The sequence below is a fragment of the Molossus molossus genome, unplaced genomic scaffold (assembly GCF_014108415.1).
Source record: "Molossus molossus isolate mMolMol1 unplaced genomic scaffold, mMolMol1.p scaffold_m16_p_13, whole genome shotgun sequence".
NCBI lineage: Eukaryota > Metazoa > Chordata > Mammalia > Chiroptera > Molossidae > Molossus > Molossus molossus.
This window is the reverse complement of record NW_023425348.1, coordinates 48,877,301-48,903,632: the sequence shown is the minus strand read 5'-3', so window position 1 is coordinate 48,903,632 and position 26,332 is coordinate 48,877,301. Positions and strand designations below refer to the sequence as shown.

At 41.5% G+C, this 26,332-nt stretch overlaps 2 protein-coding genes across 2 annotated transcripts; both read right to left on the bottom strand.

Annotated features, from left to right (window-relative positions):
• Window positions 1–2,153: 2,153 nt before the first annotated feature.
• LOC118628586 (tripartite motif-containing protein 6-like) lies at window positions 2,154–14,397 on the bottom strand. The gene is made up of 8 exons (XM_036259561.1): window positions 14,372–14,397; window positions 8,815–9,295; window positions 8,231–8,326; window positions 7,403–7,633; window positions 4,695–4,717; window positions 3,242–3,342; window positions 2,932–2,958; window positions 2,154–2,716 (listed from the first exon to the last, which is right to left on the bottom strand). Exons 1-8 carry the CDS (start codon window positions 14,395–14,397, stop codon window positions 2,154–2,156), a joined length of 1,548 nt encoding a protein of 515 aa, XP_036115454.1.
• A 10,264-nt stretch (window positions 14,398–24,661) lies between these two features.
• On the bottom strand, window positions 24,662–25,666 carry LOC118628275 (olfactory receptor 52B6). Its single transcript, XM_036259138.1, has one exon. It carries the CDS (start codon window positions 25,640–25,642, stop codon window positions 24,662–24,664), a length of 981 nt encoding a protein of 326 aa, XP_036115031.1. The 5' UTR covers window positions 25,643–25,666.
• Between the last annotated feature and the right edge of the window lie 666 nt (window positions 25,667–26,332).

Below are 26,332 nucleotides of genomic sequence, written 5' to 3'. Positions count from 1 at the left end.
CAGTGAGCACTTTGATTTCCCTATTAACTAAGGCCATTCACTGGATTCCTCCATCAGTACAGGACAGCTGGGCTAACTCCGTTTGCCTGGAACTTACCACAACGGGAAATAAATGGGTAGGGCATGATTACACAGATTCTTTTACCATCACCTCTCATCCCCCAACTTGCATCAGTTATATATGAGCATCGGTTTGCCTCCTCTGTCTCCATTCATATTTCTCCCAATTAAAGTCCAGATCAGAATGAGGAGTGTGCGTTTGGCCTCTAGTCTCCCACAAATTTGAGCTCCTAAATGAAATCCTACTCCAGAGAAAACCAGTAGTGGGCTTTTACAGTGACCTGTACTTCATCTCACTACAGGCACTAACTAGAGCTGAGCCCTGAGGATGAACCAGTATTTCCTCAAACCATGACGGAACTTCAAACGTCCAACAGACTGAGGGCTAAAGACAGGGACCAGACTATGCACAATTCATTCTCTGGCTGTGATTCTTTCCTATGATCTTCCAAAATATAAATGTCTAGATATGTTCACATCTTCTTCTCCGCCATTACCTTCTACAAAAATGCCTCAGAGAGGTGGAGGGCCCATGTAAAGACAAACATCTGCCTTGTACCTGAGCCTCCTTAGGGGGAGAAAGAACATTTCATGTGCAGTTTTAAATTTTCTAGCAACTACATCAAACAAGTAAAGTGAAACAGGTGAAGTTAATAGATTATTTTATTTAATCTAATATATCCAAAATATTGTTATTGTGCTCTACAACATAAAAATTATTAATACAATGTTTTACATTGGTTTTTGAACCAAGTCTTCAAAATCTGGTGTGCATTTTACACTTATAGCATGTCTCAGTGCAGAATAGCCACATTTGAATTTCCAGTGACCCTTGGCTACCACATTGGACACCAGCTCTAATCAATGCCCTGATATTTGTTTCCACCTTCACATTCACCTCATGTTTCTTTTACAGTTGGCACAGAAAGCACACAGCACCTCTCTACCAAAGTCATAGCTGCTCACTCTCTCATTATTCATGTTGAGCATGCAGAAAAGTGGACGTACAAAAACTTAAAGAAATCACTCTCTTCCTAAAATAATCTGTATTGGGTCAATCATTTTTCTCTTTCCTTTTTGTATTCTAATACATTTGGAAGATTTTGCTTTGTTTTAATTTTTCAATAACTACCCTTACATTTTTAAGATCCATGAAGGTTGTAGTGAAAACTGAAGTTAGAATCTTTTTTTAATATTAATTTTAATTAACATTGATAGATTTTAGCAATCTTATATATATTTACAGAAAAATACATCAATTTCTTTACTCATTTATTGCATTTTATGAAACTTGTGCTGTTAAAAAAATGTCAAATTACAGGTCAATTTCTTTCATAAACAGAGATAAAAACAAAACCTAAACCATGTATTAGCAAGAACAAATTCAGGCCTGGTCAGTGTTGTTCAGTGGTTGACGTGCATCATCCCATGCACCAAAAGGTTGCTGGTTCAATTCCCAGTCAAAGCACATGCCCAGGGTTGTGGGCTCAATCCCCTGTAGGGGGCGTGTAGGAGGCAGCCAATTGATGTTTCTCTCTCATGGATGTTTCTAGCTCCCTCTTCCTCTCCCTTCCTCTCTCTCTAAAATCAATTAAAAAGATATTTAAAAGAATAAACAAACAAACAAAAATTCAGTATTGCACATAAAAAATAATAGTGGCTTATTTCAGAAATTTGCATTAGATTTAAACATTGAAACAAATCAATGTAGTCCAATAACAGAATGAAACTGACATATGATTATCTCAATAACTAGAGATAGTATCTATTGAAATTCAATTTTCCATTCAGAACAAAAACTTAAAGTGAATTAAGAGAACTTCCTAAATTTGATCCCATATATCAACAACAAAAACTCCATTAAATACCATGATTAATAGTAAAAGGTTGAAAGTTATCCACCCCACACACATCTCAAGATCTGTAATTACTTAATGAAGGATGTTCATGGTCAATACTGGGTGCATTCTAGCACAGTAAACATTCAAAGAAAAAGGAGGAAGAATGCACAAAACAGAAGGTCAGAAAGGAGGCTGAGGTGCAGGTGAGCCTCAAAGGGTACTGCTCAGATGTGGGTGGGGACAGCAGAACGTTCAAGGGCTTGGGCGACGCAGGGTCATTGGGACTACACAGCTGCAAGGATTCAAATATGGACAAAGAGTGGGAGGAAAGTAGTATTTAGTGAAGGTATAGATGGGAAAGCCGTGGTTTGTGACATTAAAAAAGGAGACAGTGCCAGCCTCATAGTCTAAGAAAACCCCAACACGGCGAGGGGGCACAGTCATGGAGAGGAGCAGGGAACTGGAAGAGTCCTCGTAGGCTCTATATTCATGTTTATGATGTAACCCAATCACCCAGTAGCCACTTTGAGGTTGGTATCTGGAGTAAACATTCCGATTGTTCGCAAACTGGTTGAAGGAGAAGGGCGGTCCCACTGTCTGGCTGCACACCCCCAGGATCCAGTCAGTCTTCTTGGCCACATCTACCTCCCAGTAATGTTTTCCTGAGGAGAAATGCTGAGAGCCCAGGACACCACAGTCATAGTGTTCTTGCAGATGAGACCCAGATTGCTTGGCGCCCACAAATCTCACCTGTCTCCGGTTTTTAGACAGGACAAGATTTAAATTAGCTGTATGTGGATTCAGAGTCACGTCCGCTGTGGGAAAAGGTACATCAGTAGATGAGGATGGGTACATGGGTCTTATGACACTGAGAAGGGGAATCACAGAAGTGGGAGGAACTGAAACCATGTGGTGGGGGATGGGTGGAAGTATCACCAGCTTTACACCTGAGTGTGTGGGGGTATGTTTGGGGAGGAGCATGTAAGAGGATCAGAACATGGCAGCTCAAAGAGGTCATGGTTCTACTTACCCCAGTAGCTTTGGACGTCTGTCAGCTCTGTAGTGATAAAAAGTGAAAATCATGTCTCGAACCAACAGCCTCAGGACTAACGTCCCTCCCTTTACCTGACTGAGGGGTGTAGCAGGGAAGCCTGGGAGGACATGAGCTGGCCATTTTCTTTCCCCTTAAATATGAGCTGCATTTTCTTCGCACATTCCGTCCCACCCTCTCTGACCCTCTCTTCGGGGCTATTTCCAAATACCAACTATACCCTCTATTCTGTTTATTTCTCACTACGAAATCATCCTGCATCCAAATTCTGTCTCCTCCATCTCCTCACCTCTGAACACTCGTAGCATCTTTTTCAGATCTGGGGCTCGAAACTCACTCTTCAGCTCGATGGGGAGACCTTCTGGCTTCTTCAGAGTCCAGTACTCACTCCTAGGGAACAGACACGATGAATCTCCTACACGGCTGACCTTGGGTTCCTCCAACACCCCTGTTCTTCATCTCCCAGACTCACTGGTGAACTTCAACACTCTTTCCTGAAGAAAATTTGCCTCATTCCGCAAGGAGCCCTGACACTGGAGCCCAAAGACCTAAATGAGAAACTAGCTTCTCACTCTCTGTGTAAACTTTGATAAGCTTTAACCCCTCAAAGCCTCTGTATGTGTTTGATTTACTGTAGGTTTGTAAGACAATTTTCCTTTATCTCTTGATATGTTGGAGGTTGTATAAAATTCAATAAAATAGTGGCTGCAAAATCCTTTGCTACATGAAAAAAAAAAAAAAAAAATCCACCAAAATATTTAATGTCAATGCCAACTCAGAGGGTCTGCTATGAGGGACTGCAAGTGTGTGTTGACAGGCAGAACACCAGGAAGCTGGTGCTGGGGGTTTGAGAGCATTAGGTGAAGGGCTCCTTTCTGAAGAGGTTTTGACTTTAAGCCTTAGAGGCTCCCAGAGGCCTAAAAAAGAAAAGGCCTTCAGAATAGCATCTTAAGATTCACTTATGCCAGTTGGAGAAAGGAGATGTCCTCACCTCCAAACCGAGAATGCAGACATCAGAAGGGACAGGCTCCATATTTCATGTGTCTGTGAGGAGCTCTAAGGGACCTGGTGTGTGGTCAACTGTAGACGTCGACTTCAAGAATGAGACTCCAGAGTATGGGATAGAGAGGAGAACATGTTTTGATCTTGGGCTAAAACCACTCTTCTCAAGACCTCAGGTCTGCTTTTATGAGAACTGAGAAAAATGCAAATGTGAGGAGAACTAGGTAGCAAGACATGGACTACTGTTTCAAAGCCAAGGGAGAAAGGGATATTCAAAGTAGATGTCCCAAGAGCTGAATTGTGGACCTAGGAAAACAATGCAGATAAGAAACTTCACTCTGATTAAATACATGGGCTATGAAATGCCACGTGTATTTTGAGGTAGCCATAAACTACTAGAATCAGGGCTGGAAACAGGTACCGAGGTTTGTGAAAGAGGAGTTCTATCACAGGGCACTAGGGGAATCAACGATAAAGTGACTCTTTATTCTTAAGGGCACTACTATCCCCAATATGTGACCACCCATTACCCAAATTTTCCTGCCATAGAAACCAGGCCATTCCCTTTATTTTGGGGGACCCAAACAATCTCATGATGAATAACTCAAGACACCAGTCCTAAATCTTCTCTGCCTTGTGATTTTTTCCATTCCCACAGACCACAAGGTAACTCTATGGGTGGGTGCAGTAATTTGTGTCACTCACTCCAAAGGAACCACCTCGTGTTCCTCTGCACATACCTTTCCGTGACATCGCTCACATCCTAGGGAGGAAAGAGACAGGTTAAGTCAAGGAGTCATAGACCCTGTCTTCCACTTCAGCCTCATCCAGTTTCCCATCCCCACTGCATCATTATATAGTGGGAATACTGATGACCCCAATATGGAGGCCACAAGGTCTAGAGACAAGAACTCAAAAGCACATTGGCCCTGAGACTCTATGTAGGGATGTCAGGAAGTGATATGATTCATTCATTGGTACCTTTATTATTACAACTGTGAGTGTGTGAGTGTGTGATGCTATTAGATATACATCACCTAAATTTGCCCGACATTGTGCCTGGCCCTCGAAAATCTCCCATGATTAAACCATAAGTTCTTGAAATGCTTACATTCTAGTTGCTGAGGGCATGGGAGCCTTAAATGTGGTTGTTTCTTTTGCAATAATTTTTTTAAAATTTTTATTTATTGATTTTTAGAGATAGATAGATGAAAGAAGAAAGAAAGAAATGTTGTTCCAATTATTTATGCATTTATTTGTTGCTTCTTGTATGTGCCCTGACCAGGAACCATACCTGCAACCTTGGTACATAAGGACGATGCTCCAACCAACTGAGCTACCCAGCCAGGGCAATGTGGTTGTTTCTTAAACCACACCCCCTCTAACTCTCTACACTCCCTTTGCTGACTTCATTTATTTTTCTTGAGTTCAACACACACACACACACACACACACACACACACGTGGATTCCCAATTCTATACTTCTCAGATCTCTCTTATATACCCCAGCAAATAAGCCACAGGAACCAGCAACTCAAGTTTGTTTGTTTTTTTTTTTAAACTTACTTCTTCTGCAAACATGAGGTCTCCTCTATTATCTTCCACCTTCCTCAATGATACCAGTATCCATGTAGTCACCAAATTTAGGTCAAGTATTGTTCTGAAAACCACCTTATGTTCACCCTGATGTCCCATCTTAGACCAAGCCAGTCCATTTCACACCATTAACCAGTTTTAGTCACCTACTTTTCAAGGGTATCACTGCCACTAACTGCCTTAACTTGAATAGAATTATTTCACGGCCTATTTTGTCTCCCTAACTTTTGCTTTATACAGGTCAGTGACTGAAAAAAGGCCAATGGTTTGATCTCTGTAAGCTAGAAATAACTATTAGAGTTGTTTTGGTTGCATTTAACAGAAACACAACTGAAACTGGCTCAAATGTGGAAAGTGGTAGAGTTGGCGGATGTGCCAACTTACATCAAATATCTAGGATTACATCAATTTTAAGGCATGGCTGGACTGAGCAACTCAAATGGTCCAATCAGGTGCCGCTGCACAGCTGTTTCTCCTGTGTTAGCTTTATTCTCATGGTCTACATTCTGAAACTTGAAAGCTGCAGGCTTCTATCCAGTTATCAAATCTTAATGGGCAACAATGTCACACAGACATGAAAAGAGAAGGAAGAACGTCTGTGATGGGCAAGTTCTAGGAAACTGGATGGAAGATAACATTCAAATTCACATGCCCACTGGGTAGTCAGAGTGAAGGGGGTGAGAGTCTGAACAGATGCCTGGACTAGCAACAGAGAGTGATGGTCCCGCTGCACGTAGGGCAATGTTTCCAGTTTGAGGAGACGGTGGAAGGACTAGAACTGGCCAGGGGGAGAAGAACTCATTAGGGTAACCCCACATGAAAGATGAAAAAAACGAGCAAGAAGAACAAAATGAAGATGTGAAATCAGAAGCAGCCAATGAGGCAAAGCTCCAACAGGGAGAAAGTAATTACCCTTTGACCTCAACACTAAGGCCCAAGAATAAGTCAGACATGATTATTACACCAGCGAAGGAACAGCAAGAGAAAAATAAGAAGGCAAACAGAAAATAAGAGCCTGAAGGTTCCAGAATGTCCCAAGGTGCTTTCTGCCTCAACGTCACAGTCATACTATTCACTCTATGTAAAAACCAGCTCTTCCGATTTTCACCTCAGCTCAAGCTCTACCCTCAAATCTGACACCTTGTACCCTCCCAACCTACAACACACAGACCACAGGCCAGTCTTCTCTGTGCCTTGAAAGACTACTTCAAACTCCTAGTGTGACATGTTAAACAATTCTGCCCGAGAGGAGAGTGAAAGCAAAGAAGGGCTGAGGATTACAGAAGACTCTCTGATTACTTGAGCTTAGTATGTGTTCACCTGTGACCAAGCTGAGTGAAAGAATATGACAAATCAAAATAGAGTATCAGTGACAAGTACCTAATGGTCAGTGATTTCCAATGGAGATGTTCCCGCCAAGGGGCATTTGGCAATGTATGCAGGGTTTTTTGGTTGTCACAGCTGGGCATGGGTACTACTGGTATCTAGTGTCAGCAGCCAGGGATGTTGTTATATCCTATAATGTACAGGGCAGCCCCTCATAGCAACTTTTCTAGCCCAATATGTCAATAATGCCAAGACTCATTAAGGCTACCATAGAACATCACTGGACACAGTAGTCTTTCTCCACGGTATCCAATGTACTTTAGAACCACCTTTTATATAATAAATAAAAGTGAGACATCACCTTAGCATTTGTACTTTTAAATAGCTACATTTTATCCATGATCTCTACCAGTTGACTAGGGAAGAGGCATGCCAGGGTCGAAGGAATTTTGTTCCATGTCAGAAGGGTAGAAAAATTGGTCTCTTTTTGCCCTGACGTTCAGGTTGGGGGCTCCTTCATCTTACCTGCAGCAGCTCCACTGTGGACCCCTGACACCGGTGCTCCAGATCTGAGATGAGCTCCTTCAGTGCCTGGCTCTGGTGGACCAGCTCATCCTCCGCCTTTTCTATGATATTCAGCCCCTTCCTCTCTTCCTCCTCCAGCTTTTTCAGTTGCCGCTGCTCCTCTTTGTCCAGGATGCTTCTCAACTGATTGAACTCTGTCTGGATCCTGTGTCTCTCCGGTTCCATCTGATTCTTCAAGGACATGGAAGAGAGAGAGTCTGCTAGTCTGTGGAGCCGAGGGTCCCCTCTCTAGGAGGGGGAGTCGCTCAGCACTATTTCCCTGGCCAGATCTCACTGGTAGAGCAGGAGTGGAGGGGAGAAAGTCCTGCAAAACCTCGTCTTCCTTCAATTCTCCCCTCCACTCTTCCCAGAGTACTGGCCTCGGGCAGCCTTGTCGAGGCCTCCTTGACACAGACCAATTCCTGGGTGAGGTTTAGATTTCAAACAGCCTTCCCGTCCAATTTTGAGTGAGAAGGTAGGAAGGACTGGCCTCTGCCTACTCTGTCTTTCCAAGTTCCAGAGCTTGAAATTGTAGAACAAAGTCCAGAACCAGGAATTAGAAACTGCCAAGGGCATGGTTCCTCTCCTATGTGACTGTTGTCAGAAAGCTGGGTTCCCTTCGGATACGTCCATCTTCTACCTCTGCCTCTCCCCTCCCCTGCCCTGGTCTGGGAGGGTGGGCAAAGGAAAGCTCATCTGGCGACATCGGGAACAGACAGGACCAGATTCCTCGCCCTCGACTCCATGCCCGGCCCTGGTCCCAGGACCCCACCAGGAAGAGTCTCTGACCTTCCAGGATGCCCTCTTCTCTGTGATAACAGCTTTGAGTTTCTCTGCTTCCTGCTGCTCTTGCCTCAGCCTCTTTAGAGACTCCTGGAACTTCTCCTGGAAGAAAAACATCAAGTCAAGCAGGGTCCGGCGTGGAACCGTCTCAGTGACTAGACATGGAAGGAAAGAGAGAGGGTGTGCTGAACCAGAAGTCTGTCCTGCCCTGGACTGAAAAACGGAGAAAGCCAGACTCATACACAGGGGATAGAAACCAGTGGGAACAGGCTGATTCTCCTTTCTCCCGGGGAAAGAACCTGCCCGTGAAGTTCTTCAGTCTTTTACTCTCATCGCCAACATATCACCCACACTCAATCCACCCAGCCTCCTATCTGCCCCCAGCAGCATTCTCTGCTCCAAAGGCCATGCGGAGCCAATGCTGAGCAGCAAGAAATGGGTCAAGTCTCTACTCGTGGTCTGGGGGAATTTTCTAGGTTCATTCCTCTAGCTAACTGGGAGGGCTACAGAAAATTAAATTAGAGCATGACATTTAAATTCCCAGTCAAGAACTCCATTTTGGCCTACTTTGTCTCCCTGTGGGCACCCACCTGGTACTCCTGGGCAACCTCCTCCATGAGGAACGTGTGGTGGCCCCGGTGCTCCTGAGACCGCTCACAAAGCCAGCAAATGAGCTTCCCGTCCTCCTTACAGAAGAGCTGGAGTTTCTCTCTGTGTTGCGCACAGAGAATCACACTCAGCGGCCGCCCCGAGCCCAGCACCACCTCTCTGAGCCTCTCCGCGATGTTGGCCAGGTGCCGATTGGGCCGCAGGCTGCTGAGCTGGTAGCAGGCCTGGCACACGGGACAGCTGCTTTCCCCGTCCTGGCTGACCCACGATTCCTTGCTGTTCTCTGTGATGCAGGCTTGGCAGAAGCTGTGGCCACAGTCCAGGCTCAGGGGTTGCATCAGGAGCTCCAGGCAGATGGGGCAGGTCACTTCATCTTGAATATCCACCAGTACCGTAGACGTTATTGTCGCCATTCTCCAGGCTCCTGCCTGCCCAGGCCTGGCTTCTAAGGTGCTTAGAGTCCTGGGTCCATGGGCAAACAAATAAGGGTCAGAGTAAAACCATTAGGGAGAAGAAAAGGGACTATCCTGGAGTAAGAAGACAAGACGCCTGGGGTAACAAGGGCTTCGCATTCTAAGGTCAAACACATCCTTTACCCCAGCGCATATCAGTCATCAATTTGCCACCTCATTAGAGCAAAGATTATGATTTCCTTTTACCTGGACTGGATGGATGGACAAACTGAGGCCCTGGAGAGTGGCTTGTGTGAGCCACCCTCTGTTTGGCCTTTTTCTCAGTCCACCAAAACACCTCCTCAATGTTAAAAGCACCAACAATCCTGCCTCAGGACTGTTGCACTTGCTGCTGCTGCAAGGAAGACCCTTCGCCCTGCTATCTGCATGTCTCTGACTTCATTCAGCTCTCCCCTTCCATGTTTCCTTCTCAGAGGAGTCTTCTCCGTTGAGCCTAGCTACGGGCTCGGCCACCCATACCATCACTCTCAATATACTTCCTTGCTGGATATTTCTTCTTATCACCACCTAATATATATGTTTTAATACTCTGAACCCCTCGCCAGAATATAAGCTCCATGGGATCAGAAATCTTGCTTCTGTTTGCTACTGTATCCTCCCACCTGGACACTGTCTACCCTATAGGTCCTTAATCTTTAATGAATAAACACCTAGAGCCTCCTCTTCCCTGCATAGGTTAGATTTCTTTCATGGGCCTTTCACCTCTCTTCACCATCACTCTGGCACTGCTCTCCAGTGGCTACCTCCAAGACCAAAGGTATCATTTATTGTGAAGACACTTATAGTGCAGTGACCCTCCCGATAAATCTCACAACCACAACCATCTGACATAGTTATTAGGACATTACTGACTGTATTCCCTGTGCTGTACTCTACATCCCCATGACTACTCTGTAACAACCAACTGGCACTTCTGGAGACACTTCTACTTTCTCTCAGCTCTGTTCCACAGTCCTCTCATCTCTCCCAAGAAGCAACACGGCCACAACAACACGAGCTCATCTGTTTACAGCCTGCACTTTTATAACCAGTTGTGATTCAGAAATCACATTCTCCTGCTTTCTTTATCTGTCACAGAAAGACTCTGAACAAATCACAGTATTCCTGGCCCTTTGATAAAAAACAAAATAGAGAAATTAAGAAACCGTATAAAAGGTACACACTTTGTAAGTTGTAGAATTGGTGAAACCTAACACGCTAAGAGTCCTTGTTCAAACTCTGTCCTCAACCTCATAACTTTAACCAGACAGGTAAGTGTGGTCCAAGTCACACACAGACCAGGTGCTTTAGTGTGAAAACAGCAAAGTTCCCATTAGAGGATGAAACTTCACCAGGGCCTGCCATGAACTTTGACAGGAGCCTTAGGGGGCCCATGTGTTGGGGAGAAAGGGGACAGGTGGGGAAGTTGAGGCCACATACATTCTTATGACATTTGGGGAAAGCATTTTGGAATCATTAACAGGAGAAAAGTGCAAAACTGGGGGGGAAGGGAGGAATGAAGTACTGATCCATGCTACAGTATCACTGAACCTTGATAACATTATGCTAAGTGAATGAAGCCAGACACAAAAGCCCATATATTATATAATTCCATTTATATGAAATGTCCAGAGTAGGCAGATTTAGACATAACAAGTATGGTTGCCAAGGGGGGTGGGGGGGTGGGGAAGGGCATGGGAAGTGAATGCTAATGGGTTTGGGGTTTCTTCTGCTAGTGATGGAAATATTCTGGAATTAGATAGCTGGTTAGACAAGCTTTGTGATTATACCAAAAAGGCATGGCATCACACACTTCTAAAGGGTGAATTTTATGGTATTTGAGCTACATATCAATAAAAGAATGAATGAGGAAAGAAAAAATGAGGGGGACGCTAGCCTGTGACTTCTGGCTCAGAGCCCCCCATCCCACAGTTTTCACACAGGCCTGCCAAAAGAGGCTAGCTATCTGTCAAGCCCAGTGCCACAGTTGGCCTGGGGAGATAATGATGAATGAAATAAATAGTACTCTACAAGGAGGTATACCATTTAGACTCCTAGCAGGGGCCAAATCCATTTCTGAAGACATAGATAAAGGCAATCATTATTACTGTAGACAGGAATGTATGCATAAAAACATTTGTTTTAAGAAAGAATGGAAGGAAAGTAGAAAATAATTATAGACACCATTTTCTGATCACTTTTTATGCGCTGGGCAATAACTGAATTCTTTATAGGCGTTCTATAATAGAAGCCCACAATAATTCTATCATGTCAGAATCCTGAACTTACGGGTCCCTAGCTTTGGAGCACTGGGTTAATTCTTGAACCTAGATGTGGCTTAATTTTTTGCATATTGCTGTTATCCAGTCCTTCTTTATCACATATTTGTGATACTTGTCTGAGCTCATGTGTAGAATAGTCTGAGTTAAAAACTAGTTATCACTACACTTATGCAGTCTCTGCCCTTGCGTCTTCACTGCTCTTAGCTCTCACCTTGAGAAAAAGAGCCTCTTCGATGTCTTTCCCAAGGGGAGGGATAGAGCAAAGTCTATATGAATATTTGTTGTAAGAATAAACGATCCACTATCTTGCTGCCTTTCGTACCTTCTTGCTTCTGTTGGCACTAGGAGAGAGATTCGCCATCTCAATCCAAACAAGGTTTAATAAGATGGCATTTAAAGACCGTGTGAGAGAGCTGGACCTGCTCCAGAGGTTCCTGTGTGCCTGGCACAGGGCCAGGTAAGAATCTAGAAGCTTGTCTAACTAGACACTAGAGATGCCACGACTTATTCTAACTTTATTTATTGTCTGGGCTGAATTCAGATAAATGTTATCATGGCAAACATCTTTATTCTCATTCTTGGAAATTTTCAGCTGTCAAATTACATTACAGCTGTCTTTTATCACACTGAAATTTTTTTCAGTTTCCTCCCTCTCCCCCTCCCCCTACACCTCCCCTATACCTCCCTGCCCCCATTCCCAATTCTTTGCTCTACTTGCATAGCTGAAGTCTTGTTTGGGCTAGTTAAGAAGAGCCAGCTCACAGATGCATTGGTAGTTGAGGGCCCACTAGCCCTGGTCCCGGTTGTGACCTCATGTGCTGGATAGGCCACTGGGTGGCTGAGAGTAAGTGTAATTTCATAGTTCTTCTTTGGTTCCCTAGCAAATGCGGATATACACTTAACCACAATACGGTCAGTGTGGGTAATTTGAGATCACAATTTGTACCAATTTTAGGATTAGAAAACATCAAATTGCTTGTTGGAACAATAGGCCCTTACAGAAGAAAGGGCCCGATAAAGTGTCTAAGAATGAGAAAAACATTCTGTGAAACAGCATTTGTAGCTGAGCAGGACGAGTATAGGGCATTCATTGCTCGGGTACTAAATTGAAAACAGTACCTCAATGCTGCCACCTGGTGTTCCCTGGTGCTCTTGCAGGTCCTGGACCTGGTCAGCTTTGCCTAGTTCAGCAACAGCAATGCTTAACAGTAAGTATTCATTGAAAATCTATTATGTACTGGGCAATACTCTAATTATTATACATGTAACAACTCAATAATTCCTTAGAACAATACTACATGTCCCTTCAACCCCACTTCACAGCTGTGTAAACTGAGGCCTAGAGAGGCTAGGAAGCTAGTCCAAGTGGTAGATCTGGGATTTGAATGCAGCCACAGGTTCCATAGAGAGCCAGAGTTCTTACTACTCCTCTCTATTCCTCTTCTCCATAAAGGGTAAAGAATAAAATTGTTAACAAATTAATGACACGAGGCCAGCATAACTATAATACCAATATTCCAAATATAAATGCAACTCTTTAAACTCAACAATAAGAAAACAAACAACCCCATTAAAAAAGGAGCCAAAGCCAGGCTGGTGTGGCTCAGTGGCTGAGCATCGACCTATGCACCAAGAGGTAGCTGGTTCAATTCCCAGTCAGGGCACATGCCCAGGTTGTGGGAGGCATGAAGGAGAGACCAATTGATGTTCTCTCTCATGGATGTTTCTATCTTTCTCCTTCTGCCTTCCTCTCTCTCTAATATCAATAAAGGAAAAAAAAACAACAAACAAAAAATAAAATAAAACAGGAGCCAAAGACCTTAACAGACACCTCATCAAAGATACACAGATGGCAAATAAGCTTATGAAAAGATGTTCCACATCCTGTCATCAGAGAAGTGCAAATGGAAACAAACACATTGCAAGAAAACTACAGACCAGCATTTCTCATTAAAAAGCTACAGAAATCCTCAACAAAACATGAGCCAATCGAATCCAACAATGTGTAAACATAATTATACATTATGACCAAGAGGGATTTTTCTAGATATGCAAGGCTGGTTCACATTTTGAAAACCAAATGTTAAAAAAGAAAAATCAGTTGATGCAGAAAAAGTATTTGACAATTCCAATGCCCATTTATAACCAAATCTCAATTAAAAATAGAGAACTTGCCCTGGCCAGTTTGGCTCAGCAGCTGAGCATCGGCCTGCAGACCAGAGAGTGCCGGGTTCGATTTCTAGTAGGGTCACGTACCACAAAAAAAAAAAAAAGAGAGAACTTCTTCAACTTGATACAGCACATCTACAAGAAACCTACAACTAGCATTGTACTTAATGATGAAAACATGAATCTTTTGTACTAAGATCAGATATAAAGCAAGTATGTTTCCTCTCACCACTGCTTTTCAACATCATAGTAGAAGTTCTAGCTAATGCAATGGGTTAAAAAGGAATAAAGGAATACCAATTGGAAAGGTAAAACACCTGCCTGTGTTCACAGATATAACCATGTATGTAGAAGATATGAAAGAATTGACAAAAAACTGGAACTAATAAGTGATTACAGTAAGGTTACAGTCAATCACTTTCCTATATACTGGCAATGAATAAGTGAAATTTGAAATAAAAAACACAACACGCTATATTTACATGAGGACTTTGGGTGATGATGACGTGTCAGTGTAGGTGCATCAGTTGTAACAAATGCACCACTCCGGGCAGGGGGTGGTGATATGCATGTGTGGGCGCAGAGGGTACATGGAAAATCTCTGTTGTGTGGACGAATGGGGGCCACATGCTAACCTGACAAGCTCAGATAAGGCCTGCATGGTGGTCATGCAAACTCAAAGACCTAAAGGAACCACAAAGCATGGTTTGAAATGAAAACTTTTTAACTAAAAGCAGTTTATGGCTGGTAGTCATGTTCTAGGCCCTGACAAAGGTCAATCTTTACCTTAACTGAGCCTGTCTATTGTCTTTTTGCATCTACAGTAACATATCTTTGGAATGTCAAAGTAATTTTCATTTTCTGGACCCCTCAAAGCATAGACACCACTCTTTGGAAACCACAAGTCCCCTCGTTGTTACTGAGTTAATTGTTGACTGCTAACTATACTGTACCCACCTATGTAAAAGATATATGTGTCTATCATTTTACTTTTCATCCGATCCCAGAGGTTTCCCTGCTTTGCTTTCTCCGGCCTCCACCTCCCTAATCTATCACCAGTGGACTTCACGTACAGTTGTCCCTCGCCGTTTTGCTTTTCGTGGCTTCACTCTATCATGGATTTTTCAAATATATTCATTAAAACGTTGATTGAGACAGTGAAAATGATACAGTGTGCTCGGTTATCTGAGTCAATTAAACACCCCTGTATTACAATTAAAATGAAAATTACCGAATGTATAAACTGTGCACCTATGTATTCGAGCACCCCAGGAATCCTTCAACGCCAGGTGCTAGAGTCTGGAACGAATTAACTGCGATAAATGAGGGACGACTGTATCTCACTTACGTCTCCTCTTTTGAGTGTAATGTATAAAATAAGGTGCAAAACTGCCATTCTCTCCTCTGGAGCATTATCTCCGTCCGTTGAGATTTTGCTTCCCAGCAACTGTTGACCGTTTTCACTCAAATAAACTCACAAAAATTCTTTGAATATTTCTTACCTTGACAGTACCTTCCCTTCAATTTTTCAGGAACACAAAAGTGCTCTTTAAAAAAATCTTAAAAAATTTGGGTGATACTATATTTACAATTTTAACTAAAGGTCAACTACATCTCCCTAACATAAACATACACACGTTTCTTTCAGGCAAAAGTGTACTTGGTATACAGGAATCTTTTAGGGGAGCATTTCTGTTTCATAAATGCAATGCAAAAATCACCCCAAACTGGAAATAATTCATAAAAACGTTAGTAAATAAATATGGTACATCCATGCAATGGCATATTGCAAAACAATAATATGGAACTACTGATACATGCAACAAGAAATATCACAAAAGCATTATACAAAGTGAAAGAAACTGGACAGCAAAGATATGTTACTGTATAAATATAAACTCCTATAAAAGACAAAACTACCATTTGAAAAAAGATGAGTGAAGTCCAGGGCCCAGGGATGTGAGAAGAGGATGAACTGTGAAGAGATACAAAAAAATTTGGGGGATGACGGAAATGCCCTTTATATACCATGATTATGTAGGTGGTTACACAACTGTGTACATGTCAAAATTCATGGAATTGTAAGCTTAAAATTGATAACTCACTGGATGTAAACTATAACTCATTAGAGCTGACAAAAACAAAAGAAGAAATGCAATGGGAAAAATGGAAAGCCTGGCTTTCTGAGCGTCTAAGCTTAAAGTAGAACCGTGTTGTCAAATGTGGTAGCTTCACCTGGTTATGGAGCACTGGAAATGGGCTGGATGGAAATGAGATATAAATATAGAATACATACTGGATTCAAAGATTAGTAAGAGAAAATAATCTAAAATATCTCATTGTGTGTTTTATATTGATTACATGTCCTAATAATATTTTAGTAGATTCAGTTAAATGCATTAAACTCAATTTTACCAGTTTACTCTTACTATTTAATGAGGCCACTAGAAAATTTTAAATCATACAGAACACATGCCCAGGTTGTGGGGCCAATCCCCAGTGAGGGGCATGAAGGAGGCAGCCAATCAATGTTCTCTCTTATCAATGTTTCTATCTCTGTCCCTCTCACTTCTTCTCTCTCTAAAATCAATAAAGGGAAAATAAAATAAAGAAAGAAAGAAAGAAAGAAAATTTCAAATCATATATGTGGCCCTATTATATTTCTATATTTTTTTTTACCATCTAATGCACTACTTTGGATAGTCAAGACAGAATTCTTGAAGAAAAAAGGTATAAGAGTTGCTCTCTCATGTCAAAGGGTGTAAGAAAACTGAGAGTGGAGAAATAAAAACCTTGTGAAGGAGGGAAACAGCTTGTGTAGTTAGGGAGGGTTTGAGTAACCCTGTCCCGTATACCTGCAGGCCCTTGACCACCAGCTGCAGATGAGCGCAGTCCACTGGAGACAGGGAAAGCCAGCTGAGTCTCAGACTGAAGCCAGCTCTCAAGAGCCATGTAGATGGGCTGAGATGCCAGTCTGGCTGTGTGAGCAGCCTGAGGTCCTAGAGCCCTGAGGACCAAATTAGCAAATGAAAGAGACCAAATTCATGACCAGGTGCGAACAGTTACATCAGAAACAAAAGCCTGAATAAGTGTAAGTGGTCTGCTAACTAGCAGCACTGGCATCCAGTAGACTTCATTATGCAGAATCTCTAGGCCTTCCCCCAGACCGATTCCGTCTTGGGGATTCCTATGCACATTAAGGCTTCAGAGGCACCACCTCAGGTAGGGCAGCCTTCTTCCCAAGTAGATGCAATTTAGGGTGCAAAATAACTAGAAAGGGGCAGGGGTGTGAGGGTGAGGATAGGGAGGGAAAAGGGCCAGAGAATATAATGATATTTAGATCTGAACCATCGATCAGAATAGAAGGTTGCAATTCGATATCAAAATGGCTTTCATAATAAAGTCAGTGACTGGGTAGAAGCTATTAAAGGTTGGGCCAGGATTGCTGGGGACTGAGAATAAAAACTAGAAATAAAATGGTCAGGGCTTTTCCCAGCCCCTCCCCCCAGCTAGAAGTACTAGTGAAGGTGAAATAAACACCTAAACAGGTGGCAACTGCATTTGTAAAGAGTTGTACTTCTTGTGCTTAGAGAATAAGAACATTTTTATCTTGTGTGTAGAATTCTATTCCACTCTAATGTGGAATTGATTATCGGACAAATGGCACTCCACAAGTATTTGAACTGGAACACAATCCGCTTCAAATGTATATAAGTATATTTTACACTTCACTCCCAAAGAATTGCTACCCCATGCATTTCAAAAAGTTTTTATTAACTTTGCACATTCCTAAAATATTGTCCTGCCCAGGTTTTCTTCAACCCAAGTATTAGCTAATCCATTAACTGAATTTTTAAAGGATACATTATAAACTTTTTTGTTTTTTTTTATCCAGCATCTGTGAAATTCCACTTATAATTCCTAACTCTGCTGTATTTTAACTTGTTCGGATGTCAGTAGTCATAATTTCCTTTATCACAGTGCATTTTACCATATTTTATTCCCTGTGTTGTGCATTTTTTAAAGGTAGGCATTGAGTTTGTCAGTAATAACTTAGTAATTTGAATAACAGAAATAGTAAATCTATTTGGCAGGCAATCTCTTGTGTACTTAAACTTCTACCTCACTTAATCCTCACAAAAACTCAGGAAATAAATGCTGCTCTGTCCATTTTATAGATGGATGAGGATGAAAAAGAAAGAAAAATATCCACAGCATGAGCTCCCTAAGAGAAGGGACCTCATCTCTTTCACTGCCCTGCCACCCCTTTCACGGCCAGAAGTGACAGTAGGTGGCCCAGTCACAGCGGCCGGCAGACACCTCCTGGGACGCGCACGTGGAGGGAATGAGAAGAGGGAGCGGCACCAGGTGGCCAGGGCTCTTCAGAGAGAACCAAGGAGTTTTAAACAGATTCAAAGCAGCAGGGGGCGCTCCCTCTGTCGGTGATTTTTCAGAGCACAACCAGGGCGTGGCCCTGCCCCTGTCGGAGACCCGCAGGTCCGGGCGGACCGCTCAGCTCCCAACTCCCTCTGCTGGGAGGGAGGCCTGAGCCTCCAGGGTGCCGGGTGGGGGAGGGGCTGCTGACCTCTGAATCCACGCCCGGGACCGGTAGGCTGTCACTCCCCACCAGGGCTTCCAGAGCTGCCTCTCCACATTCTTTAGCTTCCAGAATCAGGGTTTAATGATCACAGTCTACTCCTAGCTCCAAAAGTCCCTCTTAGGTGCTCCATTCCCAAACTAGAGTCAACTCAAAACTGGGGAAGTTTCCTCACTCTTCCCTCACCCGTGACCCCTTCCATGTAGCCTCCGCTCCCTACCCCCGCCCCGCAACCCAAATTGGAAGGCGGGTCAAACTCTCAGGACTAGTGGGGACAGTGGTGGCTGGTCAGAAAATGGCCTTGCTTACTAACCTGGAATCCGTAGGCTGTATCAGGGCCGAAGGTTTGCAGCTGCTCCCACCTCCACCAAAGCAGAAAGATTCAGGGGGAAAGAGGCGGGGCGAGGGGAGGAGAAGATGCTGCTGATAGGGCCGATTGGCCCAGCATAGCCTTAGGTCCTGCACTCGGGCGTGGTCACCGGAGTTCCAGCCGGCCCTAAGGTGTTCGCTTACTGAAGGGCAGATCCAGAGGCCTTGGAGAACACCTGAAGGCCAGGGATGACACTTCTAAAGAGTCTTCACTTTACTGTGGTTTTCTGACATCATGTCAGTGTTCAATAACACTGATAATACACCTGTATTCCATATTAATATGTCAATTAAAATATCTAAGTGAGCAAACGTATCTAAAGTTATTAGGAGTGAGTCAAGATAACCACTTGGCATCATAATGACGTGTTATGCGAAATGATCATTAAAAGTTATCAATTTAAAATTACAGATTATATTTTTAAATTATATTTAATTTAACCTATATAACTGAGAAACTGTAAATGTGTTTAGATCCTTATGAATACATGCAAGGCTTACAAAGCCTAGAACTGTGACTATAGGGTTTTTTGATGCCATGGCAACTCTGAGAAGAAAAGGTAGGCCAAACTTCCTGCCCCAAGGTCACTGAGATGATGACCCTGACCTGGTCTGGAAATGTGGGTTGAGGGAGGGGGCCTACAGGGAGGAGAGTATCCAGATAAGTCAGAAAAGAGGGTTGGGCAATGTGGCTTCTTTCACTTAGCATAATATTTTCAAGGTTCAATCATGTTGTATCATGTGTAAGTACTTTATTCTTTTGATGGCTGAATAATAATTGCAGAGTATGTATTTTCCACACATGAATATCTATTATTCATCAGTTTTTAGACATTTGAATTTTTCTACTTTTTGGGTTATTATAAATAAGTGGCTATGAATTTTCTTGTACAAGTTTTTTGTTGTTGTTTGTGGGTGAACATAGGCTTTTTATTTTTCTTGGGTATATACCTAAGAATAGAATTGCTGGATCATGTATTTACTCTTTTGAGGATCTTCCAGACTATTTTTCCAAAGTGACTGCACCATTTTACATTCTCACCAGCAAAATAAAAGGGTTCTAGTTTCTCCACATCTATGCCAATACTTGTTAATGTGTATCTTTTCCATTACAGTCTTCTTAGTGGATGTGAACTGGTATCTCATTGGCATCTTAATTTGTATTTTCCTAAAGACGAAAGGGGTGAAGCATCTTTTTATAGGCTTTACTATCATTTGCATGTCTTCTTTAGAGAAATGTCTATTAAAATCCTTTGCCAATTTTTAAAAAATATTTATTTATTTATTTTTTAGAGAGAAAGGAAGGGAGAAGGAGAAGCACTGATGTGAGAAACATCAATTGCCTTCGCCAATTTTTAAATTAAATTAAATTAAATTGTTTTAATTGAGTTCTTATATAATCTAGATACAAGTTCTTTATGAGTTCTATGATTTGTAGATATTTTCTTCCATTCTAGAAGTTATCTTTTTAATTTCTTGATTGCATCCTTTGAAAAGCAACTTTTTAATTTTAATAAAATGCAATTTTTTTGGTTACTTGTACATTTGGTGTCATATCTTTGCATACTTTCTGCTTAATCCAAGGTCATAAGATTTGCTTCTATGTTTTTTTCTAAAAGTTTTATAATTTAGTTCTTATATTTAGGTCTATGATCTATTTTGTGTTAAATTTTTTTTCTATTTTTTATTATGTGAGATAGAGGTCCACATTCATTCTTTTGCATATAGATATCCAGTTGCCCCAGGACCATATTCTTTTCCCACTGAATTGTCTTGATATTGTTGGCAAGCCACTAAAGAGTTCTAATTGGGGTGTGTGTGTGTGTGTGTGTGTGTGTGTGTGTGTGTTGGGCCAGTGGGCATGCCACGTTCTGAATGTCTAAATGTTATGCCAGCAAAGATCACCTGACAACAGTGAGCAGGTTCAAGAAGCCTGGAGGTAACCAAACTGTCTAAATCCAGGGAGACTAAATGTCTAGCTATTGCTTTAGTACTGAGGAAAAAGTGCTATTGAGTATAGATAGAATGAATGTACTAGTAAAATATTGTTTGTTTGTTTTTCTCTATACAGTTTGGGAACAATGTGTAAGTAGTAATTAGATGTAAGTAACTCTAGATGTACATCCAGGTTTTTTATACTCACGTCTTAATGAAGGACATTAAGAAGAATCGCTAAGTGAGTTAAGAGATGAAGAATGCAAGTCAGAAGAGAAATGTGTGGTGATATTTAAGGGAGTGAGGAGGGACAGAGTTTGCCATGCCAAAATATGCCTCTTTGGAATATTGATTATTTCAAACTGGTTATTTTTAAGACACAAAAGACTCAAGAAAACCCTTTGACCTTCCCCCTAACTGCCTAAAAGAATGACAGAGGACCTGCTCCAGGAAGGAAGCTACCGTCCCAGATAACCATAGTTTTATATGAATTAGATGTGATAGGCCGGGAGGAACCATCAAGGCCTTTTTGAACAAAGTCCTCTCATTGTTAACGATGGCTCAGAAACATCATTCCATGTGAACTGCCTTCTTCTCCTCTGAAGTCCCAAACAACACCCCGCCCCCCATCCCACCCCACCTCTTCTGGGCTGAAACCTTAAGTGCCTGATCTGTCCTGGGCCCCATGTTTCTATGGAATCCCTATATGTTCATACATACCACATAACACTTGATATGGACATAGGCAAGTAAGGTTTTTTAAGAAAGAAAGAAGGTGACCATCAATAGTCTGTGACATCTGGAAGCTCAAAATATTTTTCATCTGAAGTCTTTTGATTTTTGTTCTGGGGTTACAGTCAAAATAATAAGGGGACTGAGGGCTGAGAGACTTGGAAAAATGCAAATGAAATGGGGAAGAAACTGTTTCAGCTTTTTCTTTTCTCTTTTTTTTTCCCTCTCTCTTCTTTCGATTTCAGTTCTTTAGAAATCTGTCCATTGGAAATGGTAAAGCCATGATTCATTTGGGCATTCTCAGGGATAACTGCGAATAGTTAGATAAAGATAACAGATAATGTTAGGGCTGGGTTCAGAGAGAGACTTGGAAGAGTGGTAGTGAGTCAATGAGAAGTATCTCAAACCCCTAGATAAACTATGTTGCACCTTCTGGATAACATCTTCCTTATTCAATCTCCCTCTCAGATTCTCAGCACTAATCTATAAGGCTAGGATTCCTTGCATTGTTTCTAAATGAAGGTGTTTTTATTTATTTTTTCAATACAAAGAAAAGGGGGGTCACATTCTCTGATTTTGGGCAAGAACATGTTACTTTTGGGGAAATAACATCAGAGAAACTTTGCTGTCCATTTTTTTAAATTGATTTGAGAGTAAGTTCAATGCTGATTGCAACTCTCTCCCAAGTCTGTGTGATTCTAAAGCTTTTGTACAACTTGGGAACAGTTACATTCCTAGTAAGCATAAGAGGGTGTGTGGATTAAGCAAAGTTGTTTTAAATATTTTAGTTACAAAAACTTTGCCATAATGACTAATCTTATATAGATGTTGTTTTGTACTTGTGAAGGTATATCCGAAAGGTAATTTCCTACAAATGTGAATTTCTGGATTAAAGGAAAAAAGCATAAGAATTAAGATATTTCCAAATTCTACAAAAGTTATATATATATTTGTGAGCAATGTATGAGAGAGACTGTTTTTTCACAATGTTGTTAACACAGTGTTAATCCTTTTCATTTTTGCCGATCAGACAAGGGAGAAATGGTGTTTTGGTGTAATCATAATTGTATTTCTCTTGTTAATAATTCAGCATATTTAATTATGTCTTTGTCTTCTTTTTCATCAGACTTGTGATTAATTTTTTTCCTTACATTTTCAGGACCCCTTACACAGTAGGAAAAACTAGTAATTTGTAATATAATTTGAAAATATTGGATATTGCATGATCTTCTATGAGCAGGTTCTTAAGCTTTGGTACAATAGAGATAATAAGCCTTTCAAAATCACTCCTTTCCTTAAGGAATGCAGTCTAGACAAGGATTAAAGGAGCAAACATGAAAAGATCTCTGATAAAACAAAAATAAATATTCTCAGTATCCAACAGAATAGATTGTGGGCAGAGTATGAGAGTGTGCAGAGTTGAGATGTGAACTGGGTTTTCAAGAAAGCATTGATCTTGGACTAAAATTCAGGCTGAGCTGTTCTTCTCAATCTCAGAGAATATTAGTCTAACTGAATCTCTGGTGTGAATACCTAGTGATTAGTGAGCAAGCTACCACATTACATAGAGATGTTTATATTCCTTTAAAAATTTATTAAAGAATATATAGATCAATATCTGTTAAATATAAATAAGTATTTTGACTTCTCATTTTAATGATGAATATAATTTTTAAATACAAAGCATATTTGGATGGAAAAGAGTACTCTATCCCTATACAGTTATCTACATTTTGATAAATGGATGTGTCCACCTACATATGTTGCTGTGTGTTAGCATCTCTGAACTTGGATATATACACATGTGTGATTATGGACATGTGTAACTGGTAATAAAAGGAAGTATTATTCCATGAGACTATGAATTTTTAGACATGAGAGTTCTTGGGGGTTCCCAACATGAGAAAGGTGTTGAACTGGCAAGTCTAAATGTCAAAATTATATGCAAGGGATTAGGTAACTCATTCAAGACAAAATGCAAGTGAATACTGAGAAAAGTCCTTTTTAGATGGTAGGTTCCAGGTAAGATATTACATTTCCCCTAATTAGTTTTTCTTGAAATGGTGAGGGATCAGAAGGTATTTGAATAATAGGTAGAAGTAAGTGAGGTGGGTATTACTTTGAATTTCTAAAAAAAGAAATCAAAGATGGATTTTAGTAGAACATTTATTTTATTTTATTTTGTATTCACTCCTTTGCATTCTATATTCCAACTGAGACATTTCTGCAAACCAATAAAACCTTTTTATAAAAATTATTTTTAGTGACTGACTAATATTTTAAGTGTATATTGCATAGCATTATTTATTTAATTATTGTCATCCAGGGCAGGATATTAAAATATTTCCCTTTTCGGTTTTTTGCTATTGTGAATTATTCTGGAATTAATTACTTTTTTTTTTTTTTTTTTCATAAATGTACTCATTTCGGACTATTTCCTTGAGCTGCATTCCAGGAATAAGAATTAGTGGGTCAAAGAGAATGTACATTATCAAGGCATTTGATTCATATTGCTAAATTCCAAATGATTCTAAAGACTTATACTTTTATTGCAAATAAGTGATACATATGAGAGACCACCTGGAAAGAAGGATTGCAAAGCTTGTAATCTTTGTTGATTGTAGATTTTCCAGACTATTATTACATTACTCATAGTGAATAAAAAGTATAAAACAGCTGATCTATATTGTGAGTTGGTAAGAACTATATAAAAGAGGATATTAATTTAAACCAGTAAATGAGAATGAAAAGAGCCAATTAGGAGCAGGACTAGGAGATGTGAAATATCTTCCTCAAGTGTAGTTATAAAGAGCTGTCCAATGAAAGTGTCTCATCTGAGTCCCACTGCTTTGCCTGAATCACTTCCATGAATTTTTAAAATTTATTTTCAGTTAGAGTTGACATATACCATTACATTAGTATCAGGTGTACAACATAGTGATTAGACATTTATATACCTTACAAAGTGATCAGGCTGATAAGTCTAGCACCCATCTGATACAACATATAGTTAATACAATGTTATTGACTATATTTTCTATGCTGTACGTTGCATCCCTAATTTTAACAACTGACAATCTGTCCTTCTCAATCTCTTTTACCGTTTTCACCCATCCCCCAACGCCCGTCCCATCTGGTGACCACCAATCTGAGTAGAACATGTATTTAAGTCAACTGGGACATGGGTGAGAATGACCTGAGATAACTGGAAGATGTAGAGATGAGGACAGGGTGAATATAGGACAATTCATAGGTATGAAAAGGGAATAAGTTGAGCTCAAGTTGGGAACTTTTAGTTTAATTTCTTAACAAGATTTGAAAACATCTGTTTAGCCCCTTCCAAAATTGGCTTGGTCCTCACTCCATAAATAATAGGATTGAGCATCGGTGGGATGACCACATAGAGATTGGCCAGAAGGATGTGGACATAGTGTGGGATGTGTCTCCTACCAAACCGATAGGCAAAGACAGAAAAGAGGGCAGGAATGTAGAAGAGCAGGATGACACAGACATGAGAGCCACAGGTGCTCAGGGCCTTGGACCGGGCATCTCGAGAAGGAAGATGGAAGACAGCTCGTAGGATGTGAATGTAGGAAACAGCGATGAGGATGATGTCCAGGCCAGTGGAGAGTAGAGCAGCTGCCAACCCATACCAGACATTGATGGAGATATCAGAACAGGACAGACGGGCAATGCCCATGTGCTCACAAAAGGTGTGTGCAATGATGTTGATCCGGCAGTAGTGCAAACGCTTAAGGAGAAAGATGGACGGAAACATGATGACGAAGCTGCGGGTCAGAGTGACAGCGGTGATCTTCCCAATGACTGTGCTTGTGAGGATGGTAGCATATCGCAGAGGGGAGCAGATGGCAACAAAATGGTCAAAGGCCATGGACAGCAGGACTGCAGAGTCAGCCACAAAGAGGAAGTGAATGAAGAACATCTGGGTGAGGCAGCCATCAAAGGAAATGTGGCTAGAACCCAGCCAGAAGTTGGCCAGCGCTTTGGGCATTGTGGCAGTGGAGAGCAAGACATCAGCACCAGCCAACATGGACAGGAATATGTACATGGGCTCATGCAGGCTTGGCTGGGAGAGAATGACACAAATTAAAAGGCCGTTGCCTGCCAGGGCGGCTACATACATGGTACAGAAGGGGATGGAGAGCCAGATGTGTAGATGCTCCAGCCCAGGGATGCCAGTGAGGAGGCAGCCTGCCATGCGAGTATCCGAGTTGTTCATAGCAGCTGTGCTGCTAGCAAAGAAGAGAGTCATGATTTTCTGCAGAACCTTCACCTATGCTATAAAGAGAAAAAGCTTCAGACTTTGTAAACATTAGCACAGTGCCCATAAAAGCTTGCAAACAACCATACATCCACACACACTCACAGACCCTGTGTTCCCACCCCCCACAGTCACAGGTGCTCTGACAAGTATGGAAGCGGTGAAGGCAGCTATGTCATTTAGAAATAACACTGCATGAGGTGTGAAAAAACCTGGGTCATAGATCCGCTCTGTGATTTTGGACAAGTCACTGTCTTCTGCGTAACTATTTTCTGATCTTTGAAATGAGCATAATGGTTGTCTTGTTGGTGTGTTAAATTAAATCTTGTCTGTGGAAACCTTATTAAGCTGTGTGGTGCTTCCTGAGTCACCTCTGTGACTGTGACGTGTGGGGCTGTCACGCAGAACATGAAGGAAGGTGTGGAGCCATGCTTCTGAAAGTGTGGTGCCCAGACCAGCATCAGCAGCATCACCGGGGAACCTACAAACTCTTGGACGCTACCACTCTCCTAATGAATCAGGAGCTCTGGGTTCGGAGGCAGCAATGTATGTTTTAGCAAGGCCATGAAGTGATGCTACAGTTTGTGAACCACAGGTGTAAGAGGTTTTATTACTTTCTTCCCAATCTAATCTACAATCTACATGTCCATCTCTTCTGCCAGGACCAGTCATGTCTCTGCC

What these genes read in the sequence shown, in the direction of transcription:
- LOC118628586 (XM_036259561.1), bottom strand. Translation starts at nt 14,397, where the DNA reads ATGCAGGCCTTATCTGAGCTTGTCAG. An exon ending in CCACAGTGGAGCTGCTGCAG is followed by an intron (nt 4,718 to 7,402) that starts GTAAGATGAAGG and finishes TTTCCTCCCTAG; the next exon opens with GATGTGAGCGATGTCACGGA. An exon ending in GATGCTACGAGTGTTCAGAG is followed by an intron (nt 2,959 to 3,241) that starts GTGAGGAGATGG and finishes TTATCACTACAG; the next exon opens with AGCTGACAGACGTCCAAAGC.
- LOC118628275 (XM_036259138.1), bottom strand. Translation starts at nt 25,642, where the DNA reads ATGACTCTCTTCTTTGCTAGCAGCACAGCTGCTATGAACAACTCGGAT.